General features: G+C 46.9%; 5 protein-coding genes across 5 annotated transcripts; 2 read left to right on the top strand and 3 right to left on the bottom strand.

Moving 5' to 3' along the window:
• Positions 1 to 4,826: 4,826 nt before the first annotated feature.
• Positions 4,827 to 5,414, bottom strand: EURHEDRAFT_399305 (uncharacterized protein; the record flags this gene model as incomplete). The annotated part of the gene is made up of 1 exon (XM_040779911.1): positions 4,827 to 5,414. The coding sequence occupies one exon, from the start codon at positions 5,412 to 5,414 to the stop codon at positions 4,827 to 4,829; it is 588 nt and encodes a 195-aa protein (XP_040642690.1).
• Positions 5,415 to 6,332: 918 nt separating this feature from the next.
• On the bottom strand, positions 6,333 to 8,686 carry EURHEDRAFT_512296 (Hsp70 family protein; the record flags this gene model as incomplete). Its single annotated transcript, XM_040786056.1, has 4 exons — positions 6,333 to 6,532; positions 6,586 to 7,024; positions 7,077 to 8,009; positions 8,078 to 8,686. The coding sequence occupies 4 exons, from the start codon at positions 8,684 to 8,686 to the stop codon at positions 6,333 to 6,335; spliced, it is 2,181 nt and encodes a 726-aa protein (XP_040642689.1).
• A 942-nt stretch (positions 8,687 to 9,628) lies between these two features.
• Positions 9,629 to 10,241, top strand: EURHEDRAFT_408229 (uncharacterized protein). The gene is made up of 2 exons (XM_040780779.1): positions 9,629 to 9,859; positions 9,953 to 10,241. Exons 1-2 carry the CDS (start codon positions 9,790 to 9,792, stop codon positions 10,060 to 10,062), a joined length of 180 nt encoding a protein of 59 aa, XP_040642688.1. The 5' UTR covers positions 9,629 to 9,789; the 3' UTR covers positions 10,063 to 10,241.
• A 1,495-nt stretch (positions 10,242 to 11,736) lies between these two features.
• On the bottom strand, positions 11,737 to 13,508 carry EURHEDRAFT_408228 (carnosine N-methyltransferase family protein). Its single transcript, XM_040780778.1, has one exon. It carries the CDS (start codon positions 13,160 to 13,162, stop codon positions 12,125 to 12,127), a length of 1,038 nt encoding a protein of 345 aa, XP_040642687.1. The 5' UTR covers positions 13,163 to 13,508; the 3' UTR covers positions 11,737 to 12,124.
• A 55-nt stretch (positions 13,509 to 13,563) lies between these two features.
• EURHEDRAFT_520195 (proteasome assembly chaperone 4 family protein) lies at positions 13,564 to 14,473 on the top strand. The gene is made up of 4 exons (XM_040786814.1): positions 13,564 to 13,822; positions 13,894 to 14,227; positions 14,297 to 14,369; positions 14,463 to 14,473. The coding sequence occupies exons 1-2, from the start codon at positions 13,619 to 13,621 to the stop codon at positions 14,104 to 14,106; spliced, it is 417 nt and encodes a 138-aa protein (XP_040642686.1). The 5' UTR covers positions 13,564 to 13,618; the 3' UTR covers positions 14,107 to 14,227; positions 14,297 to 14,369; positions 14,463 to 14,473.
• The last annotated feature ends 1,471 nt before the right edge of the window (positions 14,474 to 15,944 follow it).

The raw sequence follows: 15,944 nt of genomic DNA, 5'->3' as shown, positions 1-15,944 counted from the left end.
CGCTTAAAGAGAGTCAAGAAGGGCAAAAAAAAAAAAAAAAAAAAAAGAGAGAGAAAAGAGGAAAACGAGACAGTCGTCCTTTGCGCTAACTATTCCCGATTACTTTCTATCGTTGAAGAAGGTATGCAATTCTTCTAAAAGTCTTCCAAAGAATCAGGGAAGTCAACTCTATATCTTTTATACCCATCCAGGCCCAGGGGGCAAAAAAGCAGGGCAAAGATCACCCACGCGGCCATAACACGGGGGCACTACTGATCAGACGATGAGCTACGACAAGCATCGAATCGTTACCTCTTACATTCCGGATCCAAGGTCCAAGGGCGCGCGAAAGAAGTTAGATTATGCCGCCTCTGATACGTCCATCCTTTTCCCCGCAAAAAGTCGCTATGCGCCGCCGCCGAAAAAAGTAACAGTACATAGTACTGTTACTACTTAAGTACCGCTACTATTACTATTATAGTAGTGGTGTACTATGTATGAGGTATGATCCACATGATCCAGCGACTTTTTTTTAATACTTTTATTTAAAATTTTTTATTATTTTTTATTATTATTTTTGCGTTGTTGATCCACTGTCTTTTGCTTTGTTGAGCTGCTCAAAGATCCCGTCACGGAAATGAATTCGAGGTGGGTAAGGACTGAGATCCCGTCTGTCGAACTGATGTTACAACTTGAACTGGAATTGGGACTTGACTTGCCGCGACAAGCAAGGCTATATCGACAGACTGCTATGCGCAAGTACAGACTTGCACAGGAGTAGCGGAGTGTCTGTGCGCGTCATCGAGACCTTGTGAGCTGAACAGGCCATTTTCAGCACCGAGATCCCATCGTTGATTGACTGATTTCCCTTGCTTTGGTTTTGCCTGGCAGGAGTACGGATGGAGTACGAGTACGTGCTATCGATGTGGTTCCATAATGGTGGGATTTTACTCCATTCGCCATGTCAATAACTAAGAGCGTACCTTAATACGCGGGCAAACTGTTTGTTATAGGTTTATATCGATAATCGTAAAAGGTACCTTTTTCTATTTGTTTTTTCTGTCTTTCTTTTACTCTCATCCCATTTCCTTTTAGGGCGGGTGAGGGAGATGAACGGATTACCCGTGCGTGGGATGCGTGGTTGGTCTGACCCATTCATTGATTGATTGATCTATTGCCGCAATCCGTGCTGTGCTCATCAATAATCATACAGCTATTCCAAGGCCTGCGACTGGCCCTCTCATTCTTCTCGGCGTCGGCTGGGACTATCCAATTATCCCAGCTGGACCCGGGCTGAGTTAAATGTACCGGTACCTGTACATGTATGTACCTAAGCTGTACTCCGTACGGAGTACGGAGTACATACCTATGCGCGTACAATGCGGAAACAATGGTCGCTGGATCACTCAGTATCTTCCCCACGACTGGGATTGCTTATGGGATACTCAGTCCGGACTCCGTACCATGGCTATAACTCAACTCAACGCCGTACACATACAAACAACATGGCTGGCAGGGACCGGCATGATCCGGCTCCACCGGCACCCCAATTAGTAATACGAGGGATCTGGGGTTTTGCGCAGTAACCGCCGCCGGACTTACATAGTAACCTTGGACTTTGGCTGGAAGCCGCGCTTGCCGCTGCTTTTTGCACCTCTGGCGAATCACCGGCGCTGGGGCAGGCTCGGTCATCGTCTTCGGGGCGTGCTTTATTCGCTAGTGCTCGTGCAATTTTGGTTTTTCTTTTCTTTTTTTTTCCGGTTCCAATAACTCAATAATCCCATTCTCATCTGTTGCCCGACTCAATCGCCCGTGTCAGTGGGATTGCCTTGCATTGTCTTGCTTCAGAAGTTGCTATATTGGGAAGGAAAAAAGAGAAAAAAAAGAACAAATGCTCTATTCCGTGTAATTTCTGGGACCCAACGTCTCATTGTCTTTTTACTTCTATTTTTTTTTCATCTTATTTTATTCTTATTTTCTTTTTACGGGCCACTCTGTCCAGAAGATCAATCACGTACGAACTGGAACTCCCCGCCAAACCCGACTGGCCGACGACGACCATCACATCGTATCCATCTTATCGGCACGAACTAGCTTAGCTCGTGGCTCTGGACTTTTGCACCTCAAATCTAATCTACGCGATGCTCTCGTACCGGCTTTCCCACTCCAGCTCCCCATCCGGAGCTACTACTGCCTGCACTAATGACCAAGCTAGTTTGGGCCCCAATGGTATCCGTTCCTCTGCACGGAGCAATTCTACTACCTCGGCTTGGTCGCCTCACGGTTTCGATTTCCCAGGCACCAGTGGATTTAGGAACTAAAACTAACGTGATCAGCAGTGGGATTTACCAGTGCTCAGCAACTATGTCGAGTCCTGTGCACGAGATCGACCATGAAGTCATCCCACATAGTTTAGTTACGAGGACTGCACTTTCCAGCCAATAGTGCGCGATGCGATTAGTTTCAGGCGTAGCTTGCACTGCCCCAGGAGCCGTGCCGGGGATTCCGGGCTCTAATGGTTTACATACTACATGTAGAGCATCTGTATGTCGCTCTGTAAGGCTTTCATATTGCTTTGTTCTGAATGGCTCTCATTACTGAGTCCATTACGAATACGCCGCTGCACGGGGAATGTACGGAGATGCCGCAACGAATTATAGCTGTCATGTTGGACTCTCCATATGTTTGGGTCGGGAGTCGTGGCTTTCCTTTTTCATAGGATTATTGGCGATGGGTAATAGGGGATTTTCTTCCGTAGTCACGTGGAGTCTGTCACGGTGCCTTGTCAGCTCAGAATGATTTCTGCGATCTATTATCGCCGACCTGTTTCCAGGACTATGCGTACACTCGTGATACACGCAGGGGGCGACCAGAGTGCTTCCCTTGGATCATAGGAAGGGATAACAGAAGGTCAAGTCTAACAGAACTAACTCAGTAGTACACTTACAGGGGTACCAACAACAGGAATGAATAATGATAGATCTATTGACGGCCAACTCTGGCGTCTCGGTACTCGGCATGAGGGTTACAGTGACTCGACGATTGTCTCCTACCATAAAGGATACGGAGTGCATCTATACATAGGGACTCTACTCGATCACCATACTAGTGAGGGAGATCTATGCGGCCCGAACAGAAAGGCAATCGAACCTTTAGCGAAGTTACATTTACCTCGTGGTTCATCACTCGTTTCTCTCTTTCATTTACCAACCGCGAGACGCGAAGCGTTTCGTTACGCCGCAAAAAAAAAAAAAAAATAAAATAAATAAATAAATAAATAAATAAAAAATAAAAGGGACGAACCCTAACACATTGATCTCACAGCCGCAGTGGCAACAAACATCCCTGCCCTTATTTCCTTATTATGCACCTAATCAAAAGAGGCCAACGCCCTAAAAGCCACACCATACCACCGTCACATCCCCGGCACCGACTGAACCGAGTTACTCCGGAGTAGAACATGGATGTTCTGCACATTCGCGAAAAGGGCCTCTTGGCAGATATCAGTTGTTGACCCGGGAGCCGGGTTGTGTCCTCTGTGTCAAGCGGCATTGGGGGCTTTGTCTGTTATTGGCTGTTTTGCTTTTGCTTCTGGGCTTCTTTGAACCGGTGTGTTGGGTAGATAAACAGTGAGCGTGTGGTGTGGGGTTGCTTTTTGTAGGTGTTGTTTTTTTTTCTAGAATCTTGCCGGAATTAGACCAGGCTACGTCGGGAGGCTGTAGTTATAGTGTTGCCGCGATCACCGCCGCCGGAGTACGAGGACTTACAGATGCATGGCTAGAAAGGAGCAGCCGAACTGGGCCGAGTGCATAGATTGAGGCTTAAGCTAATCGACCGATGCGGAAAGTGATGACATCCATATGTTTAGTGAAACAGTAAGTACATTGACGAGCATTGGTACTACTGCGCTCCGTCAATCTTGGCCATGAAAGATAGAGCCTATCCCGAGTACGTGCAGAGTACATCATTTCACACCAACATTTTCAAAAAAGAAAGCAAGACACGAGGAGAAAATTGCCTGACCGGGGCAACATGATATCCCAACGGACCTAGTACATTTAGTCCGTCAAAAAAAGTGATGGCTTATACTCACACAAGAAACTGCCAACAGCGATAGTAGATAGCTTTCCCGGACACAGGAACAAAGTACAAGGATATCTAATGTCCCGTTAGCTACGTAACCGACAACGACGAAGACCTCTCAGTCAGAATCTCTTCAAGACACTTATCTTCCTCCGAACAATTTAGCAAGCCTTACTGTACGGAGGATGTTCTGATAATCCAGAAAACTAAAATAGCATAAAATTAACCTTCTGTTCATATCGGAAGAAGTGTGGGTACATAAATTCCATCTTAAGTTGCTCAACACCCGTCAATGCAGTGTGCTCTGCCTCCTCCCATTCCCTCTCTGTGGTATGCTCATTTGCCCCCCTAATAGATAATGCGCACTCTCAGCGATATTCACTGCTCTTGCTGATAAACTTGCGGGGATACTAAGCGTAGAATGGTGTGATAGAGATCGAAAACCGTTGATATACCCCATCACGAAGTAATCAAATAGAAACTCCAGTACTTAGCCCACCAGAATTAGCTCAAGTCTGGAGCAAGGTAAAGTGGAGATAATATGCTTACCTCGTTTCATTGAATATAGTAACTTTTCCTCCGCGCCATTCCTTATTCAATAATCAGACCGTTCTTCCACCTGATAAATAGACGACCTCGTCTGCTGAATCAAGGACAAAGAATTGGAAATTGGTGCCATTTTACAAGTTGGCAAGAATAGGTGTCTAATTTCCGGTCCTTAGATTGCATGGTCGCATAATAAACAAACTTCGGTAGGATGCGCATTAAGTTGTAGTAGTAATTGACAGTGACATAAAAACACATTCAGCAAGAAGCTGCCCTATGAAATTTTCTGGGATATACCCATAGTTAGAAGAGGGTTGACCTCCATGAAAATCATCCTGGCAAGATCGTTCATCATAAAATGACCAAATTTTTCCATTTTGGGATGATCGGTTCTCGGAAAATGCCCCGGGTTTGTTTATGATTGCGCTATGAAACATGCACACGATATTGCCCACTAACTGCTCCTGCTTAGCTTCCTGCCTTACTTGAATGTAGAAAGGGTATTCTTGTTTCTCGCTCGCGCATCCCGAACGTCCTTCAGTATCATGACTGACGGGATGCCCACCTTGCTCAACGGCTATATCCCATTGTTTGCCTTTAGCATTTGCCTTTCGCAGCAGGTATTGCGCATTCTCGGCAACTACCGAAGCTCCCGTGGTTTTCTCGGTCAGAATTCGAGTAAAAGAGTGTGCGATAGTTCGAAGACCGTTGATAAAGGCCATGATAAAGAAGTCGAAGAGAATCTCTATGACGAAACGCAGTAGTGTGTCAATGTTAGCAGTAGCCCTAGCCGCAGAAAAGGCCATGCAATAGGCTTACCTCGCAAAGTCACGTGCAGGCATAGCAACGCATAGCTATTCAGAATTGGCTCGATTCATCAGCGTATAGAGAAGCAAGAAAGTGTATGGGTGAATTTGACTATGCAGATACAATCGCCAGTACATGTGCATACGTGAGCCGCATTTCCCGGAGTGATTTATTGCAACGCCTTCGAAGCTCCTCTAGGGCTGCAACAAATACACACTACTCGAAAAAGTTACACCCGAGATTCGAATTCATCATTGGACAAGCCTAACCTAACACCAAAACATTCGCATAAAATCCGACATCGAAATCAACTCGACCATGTGTTGGTCACGACTCACAGTCTCATCTAAATTGTCTATTAGGCTTCCTTTGTGCGGAAGATATCCAAATAATTCAACAACATTAGGGCTTATGGATTTAGTTCTCTGTCAATACCAGATTAGAAACGACCTCTCATACTTTGTTTCCAGATCCTGAACTCCCATCAACGCCACGCTTTTTGCATCTCCTTATTCTTGTTTGTCAGCGTGCTTATCCATTTCTCTCGATCCGTAATGCGCGCGCTCAGCATTCATGATTGCACTCGAGAGAATTTCCATGGGAATGCCTGCCTTGCGCTTTGACAGATAAGAGGACGAATCGGTACGATGAGACAGGAGCTATGGAAAATAATTATATGATTGATGGTTGTCTATCACCGATGTAAGTGAAAATGATAATCGGTGTATTATATAGGAACTTGAAACTATCTTGGTGAAAGATCATCCCCTGCTTGATTCGCTCAATGATATAGATCAACTAAAAAAAGAAAAAATGTATACAAAAATTCGGGGTATATAAATTCGTTCCATCCTCCCATCTTCGTTCAATGTCATGACTTTTTTGCCCTTTTCCTTTTCGACAATCATGCGAAGCATCTACTTGAATTTGGCCCTGCAGCGGCCCATAATCTCCCCTTGGCAGACAAGCTCCGCACTGAACTCACTGCCGTCAAGGGTGAGATAGATGTCAAAGTACACGCGGTAGAAGGTGCCTTGGGGGGTATCCATGCGCTCGAAGTCGGTCTCGAGGTTCTTGCGCGAGAGGTCGGATGTGAGGGTGACAACTTCCTTGATGCCTGTTCCATGTTAGTTATGCACTCGGGTAAACAGGGAGAAGAGGTTGACTTACGAGGATCCTTTGTATATTCAGGGCAGACATCCTCGTCACACGCGTACAAGATGTCCTCGTACATGAGGGTCGCTCCAGGCGCCACCTGTCGGAAGAAGCTGACCTTGACCGGCTCGCCGATCTTGACACGTTCGCCCTTTTGCACAAAGATCTGTCGGGTGTACTTGCACCGATCCCGACCGTCCAAGCTGGGCACACGGTACTGTTCGGGGTGGTATCCTTCCTTGAATGGCTGGAGAGTGGCCATGAGGTAGTGCCGACGTGCAACACGGTGGGTGATGACTCGTTCCGTGATTCCTGCGGTGACGGCTCCCTTGACGATAGCTGCGACGGAGTCCATGGGTCTGACAACCTTGGATTGGTATTGAGGCGGGACATGGAGTTTAATTTGCTGGAATAGATACTCGGAAGCACCGAATCCACCGACCACAAGGACGTTCTACACAAGTTAGCACGATCGATCAGCAAGGGAGAGGGAACAAGGAACTTACCTGAAGCGACTTGTTCTGTGCCTGGATGGCGATTATCTGGTTGCGGACCAGTTCGAGGATACGGTTGACGACCGGCTCAAAACATTGAAGAATCTCCTCATTGGTAAAGGTCATGTATCCATCCTCAATGCCAGCCTCAGCAAAATCAGCCTCGATACCCACATCCACAGCCCACTTTTGGCCATTGTTGCGGAAGTCTGCCTTGATACGATTCTCAAAGTCCATGATACACTTGGCATACACCTTCCCGGCCGTGCGCGAACCGTCGGGCAACTTCATCTTCCGGATCTTTGCCCGCAGAATGTTACTGAAGTTTCGGTTGAGGGCTGTTGAACCGCAGGAGTCCCCAGAACCGGCTGTACACTCGGCCACGCTGAACGGCTGCTCTTCTTCGACCTCGTACGCGATCAAATCCACGGTACCGCCACCACAGTCGACGATTAGGATGGCATCGCCAACCTTCAGATTGAGTAGACCCGTCTTGGCACAGAAGAGAGCCGCTGCCTCAGGCTCTGAGATCAACGTCAATCGGGGGTCGTTCTCGTCACGCAGGAATCCCGCTTGGATGGCTGCGGCACGGGTCGCAGCCTTGCCTGCATCATTCCAGATGGCAGGCACTGTGAGATAATACCGGATATTGCGTTCCTCACGGGTGAATACCTCTCCCAGCGTCTTTTGGAGTTGGTTCCGCATCGCTTGTCGCAGCTTGTATAAATAGTCGGCCGCCACGTCTATTTCCGACTTGCCTGGAGGCAAGGGGGGAAGGTTAATGGGATCGATGTAGGTGTTGCCCGAGAGCATAAGTTGAAGCTTGAACCACTCGACTTTTTGCACCCCCGGCTTCGGATAGCCAGTCGGAGCGAGAGCGTCCGCGATATCCGGTCCCCATCCTACCACTTTTTGGTATTGATCGTAGTATAGTACTGTTGGAATCTATAAAAGGCACGCAAAAGTCAGCCTGGAAAGTAAGCCAATTTATCATCTTGAAGAATATAATCCACCTTTTGTTTAGTGTGGGTACCGGCGCCAGGCCACTCGGTTATGATATCCTCTCGCGCTTCATTGTTGGTCGCAAAGGCAAAGGCCACACCGGAAAACGTGGTACCAAAGTCAATACCCACGATGAGCTGTGCCTTGCTACGACCCGATCCTTCGACTTCCACGGCCGGGTTTCTTATGTATTGAGGCTGATGCATTGGAGGAGGCACTGGCGGCGCAACAGTTTGTTGTAACCCGTAACCCGGTGGAGCGCCCATGTGCTGCATTGCGGGTTGGGTGTATTGGATGTTGGTATTGAGCGGCGGAGGGTGGTGCGGCATCTGCTGGGGCGGCATGGGGCTGGCGGATCGGTTGTAGCTATAACTCGGGGGCCGCCCCAGAGCGTTTTGGTTCGGGTTCATAGGAAGACTAGTCGAGGACGAACTGGTGTGAGAGGGCGCGGAACCGGGTGAGGTCGCACCGTTGGTAGGAGGGGCGACGAGGGTTTGAGTTGACTGGTTGGGGATTGGAGGAATCTGAGGAGCAGCGCTTGTGGTGGGCGTGGTATTATTGGAGGATGATGAGGACGGATTCTTGCGTCTGAAGCCGAACCTGCTGAACTTGAAGTCCATGTAGGTGGGATGGAGGGAGGAGAAGGAAAAAGATGAAGAGAAAATTAAGAGGAGAAGAAAGATGATGCCCGAAGAGGACAGAAAACAAGAAAAAAAGCGAGAGGCAGTGCCCGGCGTGGAAGCGTTCCTGGTGAGAGAGTCCGGGTAATTGGGCGCGGGGGAGGAAGAGAGGCACTTGGTCCAGTAAGACGACGACAATTCAACGTATTCGATGCCTGATAAGAAGAGGTCCTATCGCAGGGAATTAGAGGGGGGAAATAAACAAAACAGTGAGATTGAAGGAAAATCAAAGAACAGAAGATGAAAAAGGGACAGGATGCGAGGAGAGAGCCTTACTACTGCTGTCTATCGCAACATTCACAACACACTAGCCACGAGGAATGATGGCTGGAGACAACGAGGGGAAGGGAGATGAGATACTATGTATTCTTCTCAGATCAACTGCCTTTAATAATCCTGCGCCATTGGCTCTTTTATTATTGCTTTTATGGTCTTTTTGTTGTCACTCTATTGTTGTTGTCATTCGAGTCCTGTCCAGAAGGGATTGGACATGGCTGGTATTGCTGTGATACGGTATTGTATGGTTAAGTTACGGTACAGCACCCGCGCGGACCGTGGGGCTCGCTGTCACTGTCAGGATGATCTCAAAAGAACTGAACCGTAAATGTAACCATGGTTGAGACTGAATATTGCCAGGGTTGGCAATTCCGGGACAATTTTCCCAATGATTCTTCAAGTAGCACTCCTGATGCGATACATGGAAAAAAAACTGCACCACGCGGTCTCTTTGTCGTTTTGCGGCTCAAAGATGGGCGTTGGCCTCGTTTTGATCCGGTATGTAATTATCGTATCATACGATACTGTATCACAAGGCAGACTTGAATTCACAGCCTCAGATTCGATGCGGATTACTTACTGTACTTCAAATATAGATGATGTCTATGCCCCAAGCCTTGTCATTAGACAGTTTTAAATACACGATTGACCTTACAGCATAAAACAGCCATCAGAGAATCCCCCCAGGTATCCCTTGCCCTAAGATGTATACCACATGGGTTGTGTCTAGTATACCCATTCAGTCGTTCAAGTGAGGTGATTTCACTATGCATAACGAAATCCGGCAGCTGTACTTCTTGCAGCTCTCACAATGTTGTATCGTCAGGTACAGTAAAACTGGAGTTTCTGTCAGTACTCCTGTAGAAAAGAGAAGGGAACAAAAAAAAAAAAAAAAAAAAAAAAAATCATTGATCTTGCAGGATGTCATACTTGGCAATCGCAAATTCGTCCAAGCTGAGATCAAAGTTTTCGACTTCATACTCACTAAACGCTTCCTTCAACCTGATACTCGATTAGATACGTGTAAAAACAGAGGATGAGAGGAGAGGGGTAATACATTTCTTGTAGAAAGCCATCTGCCACCATTTTGTATTTTTGGCTGGCTGTGATGACGACCCTGAGTTCCTGAAATTGGGTTTGATGTCTTTTCTTGAACCGACAGACCGATTCTATGCTCGTTCAGCCAAGCCACTTAGATAATGGTATCAATTTACATCCCTCCTCACCTCATCCTATTCTCCCTGGCCGTCGATCATGCATTCGAAGAAACGCACGCAAGGCGGATATTAATGCTGCTTGACCAGCATTGTCACTTGTTTAAGCCGTGATCCGGTAAAAGACTTACTAATTAGAAGCTCGTTAATTAACTTGACGACTATTCAGACTCGACAATTCACTGAGATGACAATCATTCACCTTATAGAGTATTCCTTCGACCTATCTCATATCAAACAGGTTCACCTAGGTAAAGCCAATGATAGCCATACATCTTGCTGCTTGAATCAAAACTGTGCCAACACACTTGACATTAGCCCATTTCCTTAGTTTCATGCAAACAGGGCATTCTAGGAAAACGTTGCCAGCCGTCGCTTAGTCTTTCTGCTTCTCATGCATTTTGTTCCAGTTGACTATCATAGTTATATCAATTGGATGTCAAAGTCAGACACCATCCGCAAAGATGAGGGCTTGGCGTTGGAAAAAATATTTGAGAATATTCTCGCTAGAGTAACATGCCCTAATTTTCAGACAAAATAGGTTGACTGCCATGTAGTTAACGAGGATAATCGTGCAGCTTGTAAAGCAAGTTGAAGAGAGAACCAACTGAGTTGACAAACACATGCATTTACTAGCTCGTCCTACATGCCGATGCACTCTCTGAGGCAGCGTGCCGGACTAGTGACATGGAGTGAGCGCGGCTACCTGATGATCTCTTCTGGGCGATACTTCAGGATATTGGCGCCGCTACTTTGCACTACGGATCCCGCGGGTTTCACAATGGAGAGAGAAGAAAACGCTTCATCCCATCAGTATGGACCCTTATCGTTTTAACTTATCAATCGCTAATGTCTCAATAGTTCTTCAATCGGCTCGTGCCTTGTTTCAGCAGTGTGCTACAGTATATACCAGGAAGCATACTGGAGAGTTATGTCACCGAACCCGGATGTATCGTATATCGTTAAACAACCTTTAGAGTGATAGCGTTGCTCTTCATTGAATAGGGTGCCTATTTCACCGACATGAGTATCTTGACGGTTATGTGCAGGCAGTTGTGGAGTCTATTCGTATGCCTATCACTAAACCTTTCTTGAGCTCGTCTATTAATGCACATATACAGCCTGCTTGTCCGTAAACTCGCAGAACTGGCTTGATCTACCCATAACGAGTGCACTGTCCGATGGCGAGAACTTCCCATTTCTCAAGTTCGGAAAAAGGAACGGTCTAACACCCCATTTCGCCTTAGGAATTCTCAGAAGTAGTTTCGACACGCTGTCTCTTCCAAAGAAGACTATACCGACTTAAACTGACCCGAAAGCTGTTCTGGACTACCGTACTGCCTGCGAGTACCTTTACTCCGTTTTTCTGTCAGCTTACCAGAATGGTGTCACAGCTTACTGGAACTATAAAGTGCAAAGAAAGAATCAGCAAGGCAACATGACATTAAATTAGCTTAGCTGTATTGCTATTACTTGGTTCTCATCTAATTCAAGCAAGTAGCCCAACATTAAATTCCAATAACGGCCCCTAATATCCAAAGCACAAAATCAAAGTGTCCCACCCCATTACTCGATATAACCGCCTCCGTCACTCCCTGATCCTTCATACAATAAACACACGCCTCTGCCACATCCTCCAGCCTCGTAATCTCCCTTAGACAACTTCTCCTTCAGCCTCGCAAACACAACATCCCTCCCCGCAATCCCCCACTCCTTCCCACATCTCCGTAGCCACAGCTCCAGGACTAACAGGACCATTAAGATTAACCCTCACCGGCACAACTTTCAAGCAAAGATTCCCCGAGAGTCATGCAATCCAGCCGAGGACATCGTATGGATAATGCGATGCGATTCATATAATACCTATGTATGCTCCATATATAAAATGCTACTTTTTCCGCGCAACCCAGTGGGACGGCCTATACAAGTTCTGCAACATACTCTCTGGATCCTGGATATATCCACACATCTCCCTCTCCTCCGGCGCTGTTCTCTTCTCTAATTTGAACCCCATCTTCTCCACCAAACAGAATACCTCCTCTTCCGTCAGTTCCACATTGCCCGGCTCTGCAATACCCTCCGGCTGCTGTTCATTGTGGTTCTTTCCCTCTTCGAAGTGCCAGAGTAACGGACCGACGTTAATCCAAACACCGTTCGGCTTCAGACAGTTATGGATGGCCTCGATATAGCGGATAAAATTGGGAGCTGTGTCGATGAAGAACACCGTCGCGACGGCGTCGAAAGACTCCTGGTTTGCCTCGCCCTTATAAAGAACCACAAAGTCGGCGGCGGACATACTCATGGTGCCAAATTGGACGTTCGGGTCCGGATTGCTTGCGATCTCCATCATGGCCAATCCCGGATGCACGTCAGGGATTTGTACTTGGCGAAGCTGTTGCTCGCGCGATTGCAGGTTTGAGAAGTGCAGGGCGAACGGGTGAAGTGTGTGCTGCTGGGGCCCGGCCGTGTGGTTCAAGATCCAGTTGCTGGCAATGAGCTGGTGATATGAGATCTCGTTGCCTTCTGCAGCGTACCCTTCTTGACAGAGATCAAAGACTAGTCGACCCAGGCCTGCTCCAGGGACCAGCACCTTAATCTCGTCTTTCTCATTCCGCTGTGATTTATCCCCAAATTCCTCGCGCAATGCCTTGAGAACCGGCCCATAGCACACATCTCTCTCCCGCTTCCCTTCCGTGCTCCAATCCCGATAAAACTGCCTAATCGTAGAATGTGCTTTGTTCACGTCTGAAGAATTCGCTGTACCGTGCCAATTCGTCCGAGGTTCGTCAGCGGAAGGAGATGCGGGAAGACCAAACGAAGCCAGTCCAACGCCCAGAATCGCATCTGCAATATCTGCATTCGTATCAATGGCGTCATCGGCGCGTGAGAAGTGGTCGAGTATGGAGAAGGGGGGTTCCGCGAGCATCTGCCAATGGGCGGAAGGAAGGGCGTAGAAGGCCTGTCGACGGCGGTGGGTGGTATTCTGGTGGGCAGTTCTGCGATATTGTCTTGAATGGTTTTAGTGGGGAGAATAATTGAAGTAATTGAAGACAAGATAGACTCCTCTTGCAAAAGGCCATTGAGGAATACCTGTATGTGTGCGATGCTATACGCACCTGAACGAATCCAGCGTCGCAAAAAGCACCCGGCGCTCCTCGGGGTCAGCTAGGGGATCAAAGCTGCCTTCCCAGGTTTCCTCCGGTTCTATCATTTTGTATATATAGAGCGTAATGCTTTGCTTTGTCAATTTGTGTAGGTGTGTTGAGGAGTTGGCGTGGACAAAGTTGAGGGATTGCGGGACGGCGGGGAAGAAATACCGACATCAACGTCCATTGTTCGCGACATTCTTTACCACTACTTTTAGCAAAGAAGATATTCCATAATGGCAACACAAGTTGAGCCAGTTCCCCCTCAAATTCAACCAAAAGAACTCTCATTCTCTCTACCTAAAGCCCTCCACACAACAGCTCATGTTCACCTTACAGCGCTAGAGACCTGCGCAATGGTCTTCATAACAACATCAACACCCGGAGATAACACGGGGTCAGCAAAACCAATGGGCAGTTTCGTCTATGCTATGCCAGACGTAAGTTTTTTTTTTTTTTTTTTTTTTTTTTTTCGCCCCATATATTCTGGTTATAAAGTCTGATTGCTTAGCGCATCAACTCGAAATCCGTTCTAAGCACTACGCTCTACACCTCATCCAGCATCGAGTTTACTACTCGAATCGCCAAGATCCTGGCACGACGCATGGAACGCCCGGTTTATGTGGGATGTAGCTTGGATCCGGGGGCGTTGGGATTGATGGTAGAAGAGGAGATGGAGGGATTGGGGAGGATTGTGGACGTGGTGATGGAACAATCGAAGTGATGAATTTGCATATTTCAATGGAGTTAAGGTACCTTGCTTGGGATTGAATACATCCAAAATTTTCGTTAAGCCATTTTATGGATCTGAAGACAACACTCGTAATCATCACAGTTGGTTTCAGGTGAGTATAAACAATGCTCTGATTTGGAGATGCATCGACAATGCTAATATTTCTGAACTGTAATCAAAGTCGATATTGTGTTCCCCCGCTAGGGAAAAACAAAAAAAAAAAAAAAGAAAGAAAGAAAGAAAAGCTGGTCCAAGTAAGTAACATGCGTTTTCAGTTACCCCCTCTTGCATAAATCTGTCCTGTCTAACTGAGCTTTGCTGAGTCTAACTCCGCCGTCTTCTTTCAGACGATATTTATACCCAACCTCTGTTCGGCTCAGGTATAAAGTCAAGGAAAGTAGCTTTTCAGCATGCAGAACAAATAAGGACCAATCATTGACTGGTTTTCAGATACTCCATGAGGGATGAGCCTATAGAGGGGCAACTGTTCGAGAAGCACAACTCGAAGAGCATGGAGTTGCTCACTATCCTAATGGCATCCTGATACATTCACCTGTCATGATTCAGGTTGGAAGGTGTTGGGTTCAGATACGAACGACCTGGTTTGATTTCAGAGAGCTGCCTCTTGAGACCGAACTTCCATAAAAGAAGATCAGACCCAAATTTGCAGATCTCTTGCTTGCTATATTTATTGCCTTCTTTTATCACATCCAAATTTGTCCCTCAAGCCATCAGTCACTTCGTCGTGTTTGGCCCATGCCTTGACGATTGAGTATACCTGATACCTGGAAACGAAATTTGCCATTTACCTTACCAGCCTCTTATGTCCGAGAAGGAGCTGTTACATTCTTAAAAAGCTTTTAGTCCTAGTCAAATTGTCTTCCAAAAACTGCAATTGTCTGAAATGCCCAGTTCGATGCTCGCCTATTTAGGGCAGAGATGCACATCTCCGGTCACCGCTTATCGGCAGTTAAATTGCGATTCCTTCGGAAGAATGAGCAGCTTCCATAAGCGTCATCCTTTGTAGCATGTAGCGATAACATTGTCGGTCCAGACAAGGGTATTGAAAGATTATATTGTCCTGTTTCCTGGTAAGACGAGAACACACTGGGATGATGAGGCGCATACATTTCTAGCCCGGGGAATGGGTTTCTGTATGTGCAGACCGGAGAATTAGACCAATCACACTGAAGGACCAAAGAGCTCACCTATCGGACATATGTGCAGCACTTGCCCAGACATTGAATTGATTAGGGGCGGGGATTCCATACCCCGGCGCCGTTGACCCGGTACGCGGCATGAGATACTTCCACTTTTAATAAAGCTCGTATGAAGACGACTGCTTTTAGTACCTCGAAGCATTCCATAAGCAGAGTACTCCCACAACTGTTTTATACAGCAGGGTAGTGTGTAAAGAACTTTGAAAATTATCTTTTGTGCATGTAGCCAGCCATTTCCATAGTCAATCACCAGCACTTGGATTTCTGTGATACTTGAAGCCATCTGTCGATATAGAAAACAGTGGCTATATCTGGGAACTGTAAATGGTCAAGACTCGGAGTATCTGCCACGAAGGACATTCCTTCAAGTAACCAAATAATTTACCTGGGTTATTGAGGAGGCCTTTGCGGACATCTTTGAGCTCGATCCAGTGATGTGACGTCCATGATTGTCAAGTGAAATTAGACTCAATTCATGCCAACTTGACGTGGCATGATCTAAACGGCGTCGACCGCTTCTTTCGCATTGAGCAGGAGGCCTGGACCACTTTGGTCATGCAGTCTCGCATATCTTCATTGGAGAGACGAAAGAGACAATTGGGCTCAAAT

The sequence above is a fragment of the Aspergillus ruber genome (genome assembly GCF_000600275.1).
Source record: "Aspergillus ruber CBS 135680 unplaced genomic scaffold scaffold00002, whole genome shotgun sequence".
Lineage (NCBI taxonomy): Eukaryota > Fungi > Ascomycota > Eurotiomycetes > Eurotiales > Aspergillaceae > Aspergillus > Aspergillus ruber.
The sequence above is the reverse complement of the archived record's forward strand: the minus strand, read 5'-3'. Positions and strand labels throughout refer to the sequence as shown.

What these genes read in the sequence shown, in the direction of transcription:
- EURHEDRAFT_408229 (XM_040780779.1), top strand. Translation starts at nt 9,790, where the DNA reads ATGCATAACGAAATCCGGCAGCTGTACTTCTTGCAGCTCTCACAATGT. An exon ending in TATCGTCAGGTACAGTAAAA is followed by an intron (nt 9,860 to 9,952) that starts CTGGAGTTTCTG and finishes AGGATGTCATAC; the next exon opens with TTGGCAATCGCAAATTCGTC.
- EURHEDRAFT_408228 (XM_040780778.1), bottom strand. Translation starts at nt 13,162, where the DNA reads ATGCTCGCGGAACCCCCCTTCTCCATACTCGACCACTTCTCACGCGCC.
- EURHEDRAFT_520195 (XM_040786814.1), top strand. Translation starts at nt 13,619, where the DNA reads ATGGCAACACAAGTTGAGCCAGTTCCCCCTCAAATTCAACCAAAAGAA. An exon ending in TCGTCTATGCTATGCCAGAC is followed by an intron (nt 13,823 to 13,893) that starts GTAAGTTTTTTT and finishes CTGATTGCTTAG; the next exon opens with CGCATCAACTCGAAATCCGT.